This window comes from Eurypyga helias, unplaced genomic scaffold, assembly GCF_000690775.1.
Source record: "Eurypyga helias isolate BGI_N326 unplaced genomic scaffold, ASM69077v1 scaffold90, whole genome shotgun sequence".
In the NCBI taxonomy this organism is placed as follows: Eukaryota; Metazoa; Chordata; class Aves; order Eurypygiformes; family Eurypygidae; genus Eurypyga; species Eurypyga helias.
This window is the reverse complement of record NW_010226054.1, coordinates 177,594-192,012: the sequence shown is the minus strand read 5'-3', so window position 1 is coordinate 192,012 and position 14,419 is coordinate 177,594. Positions and strand designations below refer to the sequence as shown.

Below are 14,419 nucleotides of genomic sequence, written 5' to 3'. Positions count from 1 at the left end.
GAGAAGTGCAGGAAGGCATGCCTCCCGCCTGAGGGTCTCTCCTGAGCATGCCATAAGCTCGAATTCCCAGGCAGGCAGGAGTGCAGAGCACTGGTGTACCAGACACGATGGGAGAGGACCCCGAGAGAACCTGCTCAGGAAACCAGTCCCCAGGCACGTAAGGTGTCAAGCACCAAGCTGTCTACACGTGGGCTAACGTTTGTGTGGCTCGCTTGCTCCAGTGGGCTAGCTCACGCAGAGTTAACTAAGCCATGTGCCCGTGGATGGAGGGCCATGGTTCTAGGGCTCTGAGCCTTAGAGTCCTTAAAGGTCAAAGTCAGTGGGAATCTTTCCACTTATTCAAGTGCTCCTTCAGCATCCACACTTCCAACTTCAAGGTGAGCCCATTAACTACAGACCTTTGCGTTTGTAATGCTCTGTCAGAATTGTGGGCTTCAGCTATTTACTATGGGGGTGAAAATCACCAAAAGCACTTTTATAATCTTAAAAAATGCATCCAGCAAGGTGAGGAATATGCAGGCATGCGGCCAAAGCAGTAAAATCCTCTTGAATATTACACCACATGTACCAGAGGTACCCTGGCTGCACTCAAAATGAAAACTAGTCAGTTTTGTCACTTTTAACATAACGTAACCTATTAACTTTCATCACTGTTCTGGGTAAGTAATGTGTACGCAGGATATAACTGAAGAAATAAATATTGACACATGTTGCTGTTAAAACCCTGATTGAAAACTGCAGGCCGGAGTATCAGAGCGTAGCAGGGTTTCTTCACTGCCAAGATCTCCTCCTTACTTCTGATGTAAATTCTCTGTCCCAAGGCTGCCTTTAATGTACATGAGGTTTGTGTGCGTGTATATTATATATATAAAAATAAGCACGCTCACCGAATAATGAGCCCTGAGAAGTACGCTCTTCAAGCACTCTCAGCACTCTCCTGGGAGGGGGAGGTTGCTGAACGCAGCTGTTTTCATGATTCACGTCCTCGAAAAACTACGCGCTCTGTGCCTGGCCAGGTGGAAATGCCAGGTACGAAAGGGAAGCTTGTAAATCTGCTTAGCTGCTTCCTTCTGGCAAACTGCCCCCCCTTCTCCCTCACCTCCACCCAGAACTGCTAAAGCACCAAGAACCTCTCAAGACCGAGGACTGGGAAGTACGTGGCATTCCCCCATCCGATAAATAACACCATTCAATAAAATAAAGGCAAATAAAGGTAGTAAATGATATTTATTTCTAGTCTTCTTTTATCCAGTACACATTTCTCTCAGAATTTTTGATGTGCTCCTCTAGCCAGGGCTGTCTGTGCCAACACGACTGCACCCTCCCTCCTACCCCCCTCCAGCCAGCTCATTATCCAATGTCTGACAGAAGCAAGCGCCAGCTGCTCTATGAAAAGGCACATGAAACACTTCAGCAAGACATTAGAAATCACCTGCATATAAGGAAGAGGTTTTTTATCCCTTTCACCACCAGATTGATACAAACATTGAATTAAAAGGATCTTCAACAGTCTTGTTACTGTAAAAATGAAGCCTGTAACCACATCTGGATACTCTATTCCCATTCCGACACCCAATGGGTCGGTGCTAATGGGGCTGAAATTTTACCTCTGACCTTGTCCGTTCCTGTTTCCCTTTTGTCAGGGATCTCTAAGGCCCTACAGCCAGTTGGCAGAAACAGGGACATCAACAGCTTGAGACTCACATATTCTGGGGCTTTACTGCCACTGCACCTTGTGACAGCGAGTTTCACAGGGAACTGCAGGCACACAGAGGAGTAGTTAATCTCTTGATACATACCAACAAGGAGTGCCTGCGTACACCGTATTATTTCTTTGGTAACTCACAGCTATCCTTCACACCGCCTGATGACAAAGTAGGCGAAAAAAATTCTCCTGTTAGTCAAGCACAAAATTCCTAAGTGTAACCTACCTTTGGAAGCTTCTGTGCCGAGCGGATTTTCCAAGGTATCTGTCATATCTTGGCTCCAAGCATCCTTCACGGCAGACTTCGACACCTTCCTGTTGTTCAGGCTTTGCTGTGGTCGGAAGTTATTCCTCAGGTACTCCACGGACTTGACGTGGTCTTGCTGTTCGGTGGTGAATATGGAGTAGAACGCCTCCAGCTGACCGCAGCCATCATGGCAGGGGAGAGAAAGGATGTTAATTAGAAAAACAGTGTGGTGAAATCTGGGTGGCTGATAAGAAAGTAGAATGGCAGGAAGTAAAATGCTGATGCCAGGACTGATAAACCACGTGGGAAGTCAGACTGCCCACTGAAATCACTGCCAACCGTCTTATCTCAGCACAGTGCTTATCCTGCCCAGCAAGGGAGAAGGCCTGCTAGCAACCCATGGACGTCTGTCATGGGCAAGGGAACATTTGCCCTTAGACCCCTTGTCTGGAAGGGTTTTGTGTGTGACAGCCACGCCAAACCCTCCCTACCGCTGGCACCGTTTTGTTTCACAGTATCGCGTCAAAAAGGGCTTCCAGGTCATTCCACCCCACGAGCCTTCTCCAGGTCAGGGCAACGCTACCCTCAGCGTACAAAGTCTGGCTGCCAGGCTAAGCGCTCCTGCAGCAGGACGGTCACTGCAGCTGTCACACCGTTATGGGATGCACACCCAAACCAACAAGCTGGCTTGCCCGCGAGCAGGTCGGTAGCGGCGAGGCAAGCTCAGGACTGCCAGCTCCATGTGCTCTGACCTCCCTACCAACCACCGTTACCTGATACCTAACTACAGGGTGAGAAGAAATAACACAGGCTAAATGTATTCAGGCACAGTTCGCTTTTACTCCTTTGGGAATAAGTTTCCACTGTTGGATTCAGATCTGAGCTACATTTAATAAAATGTATTAACTTGTAAGAAAGAACTGTAATCAGAAAACTTCTCTGTTACTTTGCACCTTAGTATTCCTAAAAAGAAATTTCTAGCAAACCAAGGTGAAAATACTTGCAGCTCATGTTTTTCTCACCGCTATCAAGGTCAGCATAGCATTTACTAAGACCTTGTTATCATTCAGGTCAAGAACTGGAATTAGTTGTGGTGTTGCTGGAAAGACTGCGCAAGACAGAGCAGAGAAGGATTCAGTCTTGGTATTGTTTACACCAACATCAATTACATATACTGATAATATGGATACTGGGAGGACAGAATCTGGCCCAAGACATTAAAAAGGGACTTGAATGACACTCATAGTTTAATGACGATGTCTTCAAGGCCAGGCTGGATGGGGCTTGGAGCAACCTGGTCTAGTGGAAGGTGTCCCTGCCCATGGCAGGGGGTTGGAAGTGGATGGGCTTTAAGGCCCTTTCCAGCCCAAACCATTCTGTGATTCTGTGACAGGTCACTTTGAAATCTGTAAAACTTCTCTCACCCCCAGGCAGGAGAGAGTCAGATTTTAGAGATTTTATTTCAAAGGTAAGTCCCCTTGGAGTGGGTGGTGCCTTGAGCCGGCTACTAGAGACACCTATAGGAACATCATCACTGTGAGAAACGTATGGATAGCGGGGGGAGAAAGGCTGGCCCATGCAGCTCTAATCCTGAGTTTGGTAGCTCTGCACTAAAACAGAAAACCAAGGGAACTGAGTCCCGCTACAGGCAACCACCTCCAAGATAACGGTGCACATCAGGCTTGTACAATTTTAGCAGTAGCTTTCCCCTAATTACAACTACTTTTACTTTACAAGCAGGGAAACTGAGGCAGAGGAAGAGCAGGTGACCTGAAGGGAGGGGTGGCAGCCAGGTAGGGAGCTCAGGTACCGCTTCCAGTCTTGCAGGCACCGATGGCGGGATTTGGGCTGTAATTTTTTTGTGTCTTAGATGAATGCCCTATTCCCTGGTTCTCAACTGCAATTCTCTTGCTGATTCTTTGGAGACACATCTTGGAAAATCTTGAAAACCGTTTCCTAATTATTAGCAGGAGCATTTGACAGATGGGCTAAAAAACCAGGACTGTTATCTTACACTTTTGTCTCAAGAAAAAACCCCAACAGATGCTGCTGCTATGCCCTTCTACGAAAGCTCAGACCAAAACTCTTGTGAGTGTTTCCGCATCTTTTGCACTTCGTGCACTGGAAGCAGCTTTGATGAAGCCAGCTAACAGGGCTTAAGGTTACTTTATAAAAGCTGAGGAACTCGGGTAGCAACTGCTCCTCTGAAGTCAAGTCTCTAGGTTTATACTTCCATGACATTAATTGAATTTTTAAACTTTCAGAGAGAACTTTTAAAATATTTTCTTCTGCCATGCTACCTTGGGGAGGTATAATTGCATTTTAACAACTGCCAATTGAAATATGATTTTTAACCTTCCCCTTTTTATGTGTTGAAGTACACATAAGTCATTTCAACTTCATTTTAACTATAAAAATATTATCTACCACAAATGAGAAATTAATTTATCTATAGCTGCCAGGAAAAAAAAAAAAAAGAGGTGCACTCAAGGAGCTATATTCATGCTCTTCAAGAAGTACAAGAGCTCCCGTTCAGAAGAAGTGAAAAGCTGTTATAAGACTATTGTAGATACAGGGAAACCTGATCTAAAACTGGGAGTCATGTAATTACAAACCATTAAAGCCTGATGCGCACAGTTTTCTAAGGGCTGGGTATACAAACGGCAATTAAAAATACTGAAACAGTTACAAGCACAATGAGATACTCTGAGGTATGCATTACGAGAGATAATGCCAGGCTTTGGGTCATTGAATGCACTTAGCGTTACAATGCATCTGCAGGGTGACACGGCTTGTCCTGTTTTGTTGTCTAATTATTGGGAAAGATGACGATGATGGAGCACTGAGAATAAAACAGAGAAGCCTCCACAAATGGACCACTTCAGTGCTGTCCTTTTTACAGCAAGGTATTTTGCACAAAAAGCAAGGATTTAATTGGAACAGCCACGAAGCTTAAACAATATCACTTTCCTCCTCTGGGATTACAGACTGCTTCACGGGGCTTGTGATAAAGAAGGTTAAACTATGGCAATGGATTATGTTGCACTGTTTCTGTTAGAGGAACAAATAATAATCATAGCAATGGCAGGGTGGCAGGCTCTTAAAATACACCCATCCAGAGCTGCCAAGGGGAAGAATACTATTATTTATTCCACATGTGTTGTAGTATCAATGAAAGTCTGTCTACACACAGAATTCCCAGCCCTTCAACCACACATGCATGCATAAAGCAGCACAACGCCAAATTTTAAAGGCTCGACTTGGCACAGTTACTACTGCACAGCACAGGAAAGAAGCTACGCCAGGATAAAGTACCTTCGTACCATTACAGTGATGGCCATAATTGGTATTTAACAGTTGATTTGCATTTGTTAAAAAAAGAAAAAGAAGAAATGAAGTCATGACCCACCTGATGAGCACAGAGGGTATAATACTGAGCGTGGGCCAGGCAACGCAGCCACCAAATAATAAACAGTAAACTTATTGATGCAGTGAAAAGCTACAAGGGATTGCAAGTATCCTGCAGGCAAGGACAGAATTCAAAATGATCTCGACAATCAGAGAAATAGCCTGAAAAAAAACAAAGGGTCCGATTCAACCGGGACCATGTGCAGAGCCTCACGCTCCGGCCAGTGCCGCGGCCTGCACGCACACACGATGCGCCCAGCGCTGCTGCAGCACGCGCCGGGGAAACCTCTGCAAAGGGGTTCCTGCTGCCCTGGGGCTGAAGATGGGCAATAATGTCCTGTGTTTGGGAAAAAGACAAAATGACACCAGCATGGGCGGGCAGACCCATGAATCCTGCCGTGTCCCTCAGCCTCGGGAGGGCCCCAGCTGAACTGCTGCGACCGGTACTTCAGAACCGGGTGAAAGAGCCTACGGGAGAAGCAACAGGAGCTAGAAAATGTGAAAAAAATGTCTGGAGCAGGGGCATGGTGATAGCCTTCCACCCTTCTGAGTATTTGAGACCCAGCGCCCATCAGTCAGGATCACCCAGTGAACCATTCACTTACGCTTTACAGAATTAGTGGATTTAAAAAGTTTGTTTTCAGCAGCTTACGCCAGATGAATAAAAGGGAAGACTAACTTCAGCAGGACAGCTTTCTGAAGACAACAATCTTACAATGTCAAAATACACTTAACGGGTAAACATCTGACTCCATCTAGCCATTCCTCTATCGGGAGCATTCTTCTCCAGACAAATCCCAGGCACTGCGTCTCTTTGCATTAAAAGCTGCTATGTGCTAATTTTAAAGATTTGTGCAGCAGCTCTCTGAGCACATAATGGCAGCTTTACTGTGTTATAAAAACAGTTAAGCATGGAGAATTAATGGAAAGATGTCTTTTCTAATGTAATTAGTTCAAATTACTAAATCTGAGCAGAACTGAAATCACTCACTTTACCTTGAAAAGAAGGTTTCAATTAAAAAGAATAAAAAGGAACTCCATGTAATATTTATACCATAGCTTAATTTAATCTTAGCCAAAACAATACCAAATAAATCACTGAAAGGAAACTGGGTTTCATGTACTGTCTTCCTAAGACTGATGGCTCATGTTCAGAAACAATATTACTTAAGAGAAAAAAAAATCACCGACGTTTCCTTTTCTGTCAACAGAAACATTTTTGTGCTCAAAATTAAAATGGCAGGTTTTGAAAACACCGTCTTTAAGAGGGCGACTCAAGAGATGGACTCCACCAACAAAATAAACACACCTGATGGTAAGAAATGGGAACGGGCTTCCGAAAAACGATCCACTCCACGATCTCGCTACAGGGAGGGGTGGTCAGAGAACCTGCGTAGCGGTAGTAACTCCCCAGCGATGCCGGCAGCAGCTCCCTCAGCACAAAGGGATCCAGGAAGGTCTCCTTCTCTGCAGGGAAGATTGACAAGCAGAATTACACTTTTTTTTTAACGTGTCTTTTAAAACAGACATCACATTGATAGGCAGCCTAACAAGGTGTAATGGCAACACCGTATTTTATCTCGTATATATAACGAAAGAGGAAAGCAGCCTATCAGGAAGGCTCTGTGTGAGTTGATGTGTTGATTAATAAAAGAGCAGCCAAAATGCTAGTCAATCCTATACGGAACCCGCACGCTCCTATTCTGAAAAGTGTGCAGGTGTGAAATGCCCTTGTTATCCCACTGGTTTACGTCAGCATGGAAATAACTCCGTATTCGGTGGTCTCAGCACCCAGTAAATGGCGTTTCAGCTTGATGGCAGTGAGGGTTCCCCAAGACCCAGGGGGGACACAGCCAGGCCCCAGCGGTCCTGCCTGCTGATGCCCAGGCGAAGAGCACTGGGTGGCATACCCATCCCATCCCTGCCAGCACGGAAAAGGGGTGCAGGAGAGAGGTCAGACCCCTTTGGGTTGCCGAGACGGAGGAGGCAGAGCCACACAGCTCAGCCAAACGTCTCTGGGAACTGGCAGGTGGGGCTTTGGGACTGCCTGCCCCCCGAGGCAGTGCCTGGGGGGCTGCCCGACGCAGTCAGCACAGCACCAAAAATATGTTCCAGAGTTACAACTGCTGCCTTTTCTCCCTAATCCAAGAAACTCCTTTCCAGGGTCCAACAGCCTGGGGACAAACTCCTCTGAGAAGCTCCTTGGACAACCTGAAATGCAAACCTGAGCACTTGAAAGCATTTAGCTTCAAGTAACAGTGACAAGCTGGTAATATTTAACACTGTGAATAAAAATAAATAAATGAAAGGAGGGAACAGCTGCGGGCAAGACAATTTCCCTGCCATCCCCGAGCATTTATCCTCTGCAATTTATGTTGACTCGCAGTCCGAGGCTCCCGCTCAGCCTGTGCAAAGGTGTTCGCTGCCTCAGGGCAAGCTGACACACGAGGCTCTCCCATACATCTCTATCCCTCGCTTCCTATATTCTTCCTGCCTCAAACACGAGTCCACGTGTGGGTAGCAGGAACTCTCCTGCCTCAGCAGAGCTGCTAAGCCAGCCCTGTCGCCCTGCGGCCGAGCAGAGAAGCAGGGAGGCTGGAGGCTGACACACAACCTTCCCAAGGTGGCAGGAGAAGTAAAAGGATGAAGTCTGCAGAACTCACTTCCACAGCATCCCACACTTTTCTAGTCTTGATCAAAGCAAGTCACCCACACCGCTGGAGCAGCAGTCTTGATAATCAGAGGGAATTTTTTTCCTCCACTGCTGCTGCAAGGTGCCAATACATGATGCACTTGAGACACCTTCTGCGCAGTATCAACAGCGGTGCAATGCTTTCACAGCCTTTAGCTTCCAAAATATGAGTAATTCTCTTCAAGTCAAAGTACTCATTGAAACAGAATCCTGCAATCTCTTCATTAACAATTTCTTTCCTTCTAATCCAAGCAGACATCAACCCCTCCAGCATCTCCAAAAAGGAAACAAATAATAAACCATGTTTTTTTCCCCTTCATCACATACCTCTGGGAAAAAAGTGTGCTTGGATAATAAATAGTAAAATACATATGATTTGCCCGAGTTTAGAGAGATTCTAATCAAGAAGTCCTAATCACAGCAAAAGGTCGTATTTAATTTGATTGGCTTATTTTTATGCAGGCAAAATTGGTTAGAAACCTGCAAACTCAGTCCCAGGATCTGATTTCCAAATGCAGCACAGAAGCATCTTCGCAGCGAGACACGGGCTCCCCGTCTGAGAAGCACTCTCTCTCTACAGGGAAGCTGAGCACACAGCAGACCACTATGGATCTGAGAGCACCCGAACATGCAAACATCCTCTTTCACAGCCCACGACTGTACATGAAATAAATGGGAGACAAAGGCACTATTTGAAAAGCTTTCCTCTTGCATTTACGAAAAAAAAAAAATGCTTCAGTTAAAATTAACGGTTTAGCTATTTTTAACTTTTATAACCTTTTATTTAGAATGATGGAATCACTTAAGATGCTGGATAAACATTCTGTGAGAAAGCGAGAATATGGAGTATCCCTTTATCAAAGGATGGCAGGAGAACGAAGCTCATTTTACACTTTCAAGGATTTTTGTGCCATATGCTGACAATATTATATTTTAATAATTAATTGTTCATCAAAGGAAAAGATGAAGAACAGGGATGCTAAATTCAAAGTTATTCAAATTGCAAAAATGAATAATGCATGACTTTTATATTAAATACACACTGTATTAAGTAGTCTACATTTCATCCAACTCTGTCTTTCATTTTTAAACATTTTGAACTACAATATGAATAATCAACCAAGGGAAGCTTATTTAGACAGAGCAATACCTTATTTGAATGCAAACTGGAAGTATCCGACGATGATTAAATTTTGGTTATCAATTAGGGAGGGCTTTTTCCTAAGCATTTGGAAAGTCATAGTCAGCTGTGAAAATGAATATTTCTTGAGGAAAAAGTAGCTTTGCTAATACACAGTTTAACTAGGGCAGGGTGTACTCGATCTAATTTTTCATGGCTACAAGCAACGCTGTAAGTTTTCATTAATGAATTCCAAAGATTAAAATAAAAAACCCTCATATAATTGGATTAAAATTACTACTAAAATAGATGATAATCAATTAATTATGCTTTAATAACCTAACACTTTTGAAAACAGAACATTCCTTTGTATCACTTCCATCTAGATCCATGTTGTAGTTTTAGAAACCAGAGTCACAAACAGGTCTTCACGTGAAGCTTGAAGAAAAAGGGACTTAGAAATTCAGAAGCCTACCTCCCTCACCCTTCAAGAGCACACAGAAACAGTTGATTCCATGAAGTTATGTTCCTAAGAGCTTGAGACGTCTTTGAAAAAGGGATTTTGAAGTCATGTAATTTTTAAAATTTCAACCTTAAATAGGTTGTTGTTGTCTGTAAAACTGTAAGGAGAAAAATTTTGCCAGCTAAGCAACAGCACTCACTCAATGTGGTAGAAGCAGTTAATATATATTTACACATACGTGTGTAAGTCCTAGTAATTGAGACGTCTTTGAAAAAGGGATTTTGAAGTCATGTAATTTTTAAAATTTCAACCTTAAATAGGTTGTTGTTGTCTGTAAAACTGTAAGGAGAATAATTTTGCCAGCTAAGCAACAGCACTCACTGAATGTGGTAGAAGCAGTTACTCCTAGTAATGGGAATGAAGAAAGTTGGAAATGATATCAAACTTCTCTTCACTGTGGTTTAGGACCAGCTCCTGTTTCCCATTTTCAGCACCTGGGATGGGCATGAGCTGTGCCCGGAAGGCTGCGAACTGAGCAAGGGGAGGGCTTTCTCTAGGAGGGAAAAGTGGACAAGGCTGGGAAATACACGATCCACAGGTACTAGGAAGTAACTGGCAGACAGCAGCAATGAAATGCACGAATGAAAACCTGCATTCACCTGCAAATACCTGCGAACCACAGCTATCGGCGCTGCCAAACCCACGCGTGAGCCACCTGCTCGCTCCTACGTGTTACGCAGAGCCCCACACTGAAGGGGTCTCTTCTGCTGCTCCTTGTCCTGCGCCCGTCCCAGCACCCCAACACAGACGGGCACGCAAGCAGAAAAATAACCCAGGAAATAGAGCCCCAGAGATCGCGACCCTAACGAACGACCCTTGAACCAGTGAACGTTCCTCTGGGACAGCGAGAGTAAAGGTGCGCTGCTGCGGCCACCGCTCCCAGGCAGCGCAGAGGAGCGCAGCATCCAGCCGCATGCCTCACTGACGCAGCACGGCCACTTTTATCGACAGTCAGCCAACAGCAGTACTTTGTGTGCAGCACCACGGCTCGTAAAAGGGGTTCACTCTAATATTTCCAAAGGAAAAATTAAGCAAGTACCACAGAGTCACTGTGGACAATTAAGACAATGAATGCGACATTTAAACTACTGAGCGTTCCACAGTGTAAAAGGACAATATTGTATTTTAACTCTTACATTCACAAAAACCAATGAACAGAGCCAGCTAGTAACACACTTGACCTTCTGATATAACATTCATGTCTACCTCCTGGTCCTTCTCTCGATGTGAAGTTACACTCAGTATGTTCTTTGTTTGGGCTGGTGAATCTCCCCACTGTTTTGCATAGGACCAAGGGCCATTTTTTGTACAACCCAACCCAAAGGCAGAGCAATTGCAGGCATGCTTTAAAAAGCTGACCTATTTACACTCTTTATTTGTCACGGCATCACCACCAGTGGACTAATACTGTATCTACACAATAGTTTTTCAAGCAGAGGAAAAAATCAGATACTAGTAGCGGATTCTCCACCAACTACTGAAGTTTTCACAAACTGATGCCAACAAATACTATACTGCAATAGCCATCAGTTGAACATTTTGAGTTCAAGGACTGACTTGCTAAAAATATATTCTGCAAAATGCTTGATAAAGATTGACCTGAATTTTAACCAAACTGCCGTAGAGTAAGCGGCTTCTTGAGATATGCAGGTAAACAGCACACAACTATCTGTGATCAAAACCCTTTTTAAATCTAACAGGAACTTGGATAGGAGATCACAAGAAAATAACTATATGCCAAGTCCATTTATATCTCATGGAATGCTTTGGGACTTTCATCATGCTTTTCTGTAAGAAAACAGGAACTTGGCTGCATTGAAAACAATATCTTAAAATGAGCTTATTTCCAAAATTAACGTATGCGCAATGCCTGATAGGTGGAAACGTTACCCAGCTACGCTTTGAATAACTGAAATACCAATATGAAGAGCTTTGAAAGTCTCCCAAACTTGTTAAACAATGTTACTGCCAATTTCATTTTCGCAATGAGCCAAGTCATTCTAAAGCTTCTGCATTCAAACATTTAAAAAGCAAACACACAAAAATAATCCAAAGGACACCACGCCGCACACCCACTGAGCCAGAACTCCCCACATAAAGCCGGCTGTGCACCACTGAGCCAGGCACCAGGCTCACGGTGGTGATTTTCAAGATGAGATTACGAGTATTTTATGTTACTTTAACTGAAAAGATCAGCAGATGAGTACTTGCTGTGTAAATCCAGCACGAAGAGCAGTTTCTGACAGTCCTCTGTACGCAGGCTAATTCTGGTCATTTATTGTGCAATTATTTTTCTCACTTCTATTTAGCTTTTTAGAAGCCGGAGCCTCTGCTGAACAACGTAAGGAACCATAAGGACGCAGCAAGCCCAGCATGGCGGGGAGGAAGGGAATGAGATAATAACGCAGTCCTGCAGACTAATTTAACTTGAGACAACCGGTGAGAGGTACAGAAAGATAGGAGGAAAGAAAAGAAGGCAACTCTCCTAGGCAAACTCAAATTGAACATTTCCATGTCAGGTATTGGTCTCAGGATTAATTTTTCTTAGTCCTTCTCTTAAAACAGCTTAGGAGGAAAAGGTTTAGCTGGAGAGAGAGGTCTTCACTTTTTAAAGACATAAAAACTAATTCTGAACCTTTAATGGTGAAGCGTGGCTGACGCAGAGTTGGCAGAGCGGCTGCTGCCATCCCAGACTGGGATGCGACTCCCCTGGGCTCTGCAAAACCTAACTGGAGGCAGAGACACACGCGGAGACAAAGCTGGAGGAGTGGGGAAACGAAGAAATACAGAGTGGGCACCAGTGCTAGGAGGAAAAAGGAGCGATGACACGGAACTTAGAGGAGAGGAGGATCCCCGGAGCAAGCTGGCCCCTGGCAGGGGTAAGGCGCAGTGAAGAGGCGGCGAGAGGAGCCATGGGCTCATCACGGCTGCTCCGGCGGAGCCAGAGCTAAACCGCGTGTTCTCAGATCTCACCACCCCTCTCCTCAGCTACCGTCCTCAAAACCCAGCAGCAGAGCACCCAGCTCCATCCCCTTTCACGTGCTTTGTTCACACTCAGCATCAACCTGAATTCTTAACTTCTAACAGCTGCAATCTTCTTCTGGTTCGTTTGAATTAGTTTTTCTGTGCAATATATTAATTCTGTGTCAGCTCGCTGGTCTTCACTCAGCCGTGACCAGCGCCGCTTTCTGCAGAGCAGACGGGCGAAGGACCAGAGATTTCCAACACTTCCATCATTTATTCTGTCAAATGATACAGACCCCTGCAGCTATGCACAGAGCTGCCCTATATAAAGGTGTGAACTTATCACCTCTGCTCACATCTTCATTTCCCATTTCCCTCCTCCTCCCCTTTGCTCCACAGCAATCCCGTCCTGGCCCCTTTCACGTGGCTACTCTGACTGTGAACACAAGAACAGATCAGAAAACAAAGGAATATATCCAGATCATCCCCCAGGAAAAAGAAATGCTCCTCCACGTTTCCTTCTCGGTGTAACACATCGCGCTGCTCTCCCTTTGATGGCCATCCTTGTTCCAAATGGGGCTGCTGCTTTCTTCAAAGTCCTACTTGAAGAGATGAGGTCCCACGGTACCACATCTCGCCCTCACCCCTCTCCCCCCAGCCTTTTCTTCTCTACAACCCCTGGATCTTTGGTGCAGAAAGCAAACAGCTTGTCAGGTGGTGTTATGGTTAAAGTTAAAAACAAAAGCAAAAACCTGTCATGCTGCTAATGGTGTTTTCTTGTTATTATGCCTTCTGGTGTGATAGATCCACAGGGTAACTCACACTGTCTGCATTGCTTCCTTTTTAGTGCTGATTTATTTTAACAGGTTATTCACTGCCTTTTTGCCTGGGACAACTGGAGGGATGTGCAACATATTTATTCTCTGTCCTTCATTACTAAATGCAGTTCTGTTTCACTGGATATTGGTACGGTCTCCCCAGTAGCCCCTGAAACTTGGGTGGTCACCACCAGCTTGCCTGAACGCCTCTCGCCCATCTCGAGGGAGACCCAAGATCACTCTCTGCTCCATGCTGAGCTTCAGCTATGGCATTTTAATACTACAAAGGCAGGAGAAAAAAGCAAGGTGGTGATTTTTTTTTCCAAACTCCCTTTTAAATAAACAACGGTTCCTCTCTTCCCCTCACCCCACCCCACCCACCCTGGCAAACAAGCAACAGATGCCATCGATTCACTTTGTACCTAAGCTTTTGATCTGGCTGCACTTTGATTTTCAGTGCTCACTTTTGACAAGGGAGGGAATAAAAGCCCCATTTTTATGACATTAATAGAGGCTTTTCTGCTGTGGTAATTTATTTGTGCTCTTGCTAATAATTTTCTGCTGATCCGTGTAGATTCTTGGTGACAGACACAGAAACAGGACAGAGTGACAAAACACGGTTTCCATCACCCTGAAAGATTTTCCAGGGACCTGGGGTAGCGTGGGCTAACAACTACTTGCTTGCATGGTAAAGCAAGAGTGTGCAGAGCACCCGTGCCCAGGCTGGGAGACGGCACACGCTGCGCAGCCGCCTGCATCGCAGCCCTCCGGGCTGACACCGGGAAAAGGGCCTCATTCCAACGCCTTTCAGGCTGCTGGTAAGAACACGGAAAAAGGCACCTCTAAGAGGCTTATGTACAAAACGGTACCAAAAAAGGGCAGGTCAAGACAGCAGAGGTGGGACAAAGCCGTGTTTCTGTGCAATAGCTCCATCCTGCTAGG

At 45.0% G+C, this 14,419-nt stretch overlaps 1 protein-coding gene across 1 annotated transcript in view; it reads right to left on the bottom strand.

Moving 5' to 3' along the window:
- LOC104509326 (receptor-type tyrosine-protein phosphatase gamma-like) overlaps nucleotides 1-14,419 on the bottom strand; it is a gene marked incomplete at its 3' end in the record, with an annotated part of 119,157 nt that overhangs the window by 18,299 nt on the left and 86,439 nt on the right. Inside the window, 2 exon segments of the mRNA XM_010151227.1 lie at nucleotides 1,932-2,124; nucleotides 6,670-6,827. Of these exon segments, the coding sequence (XP_010149529.1) occupies nucleotides 1,932-2,124; nucleotides 6,670-6,827 (351 nt within the window).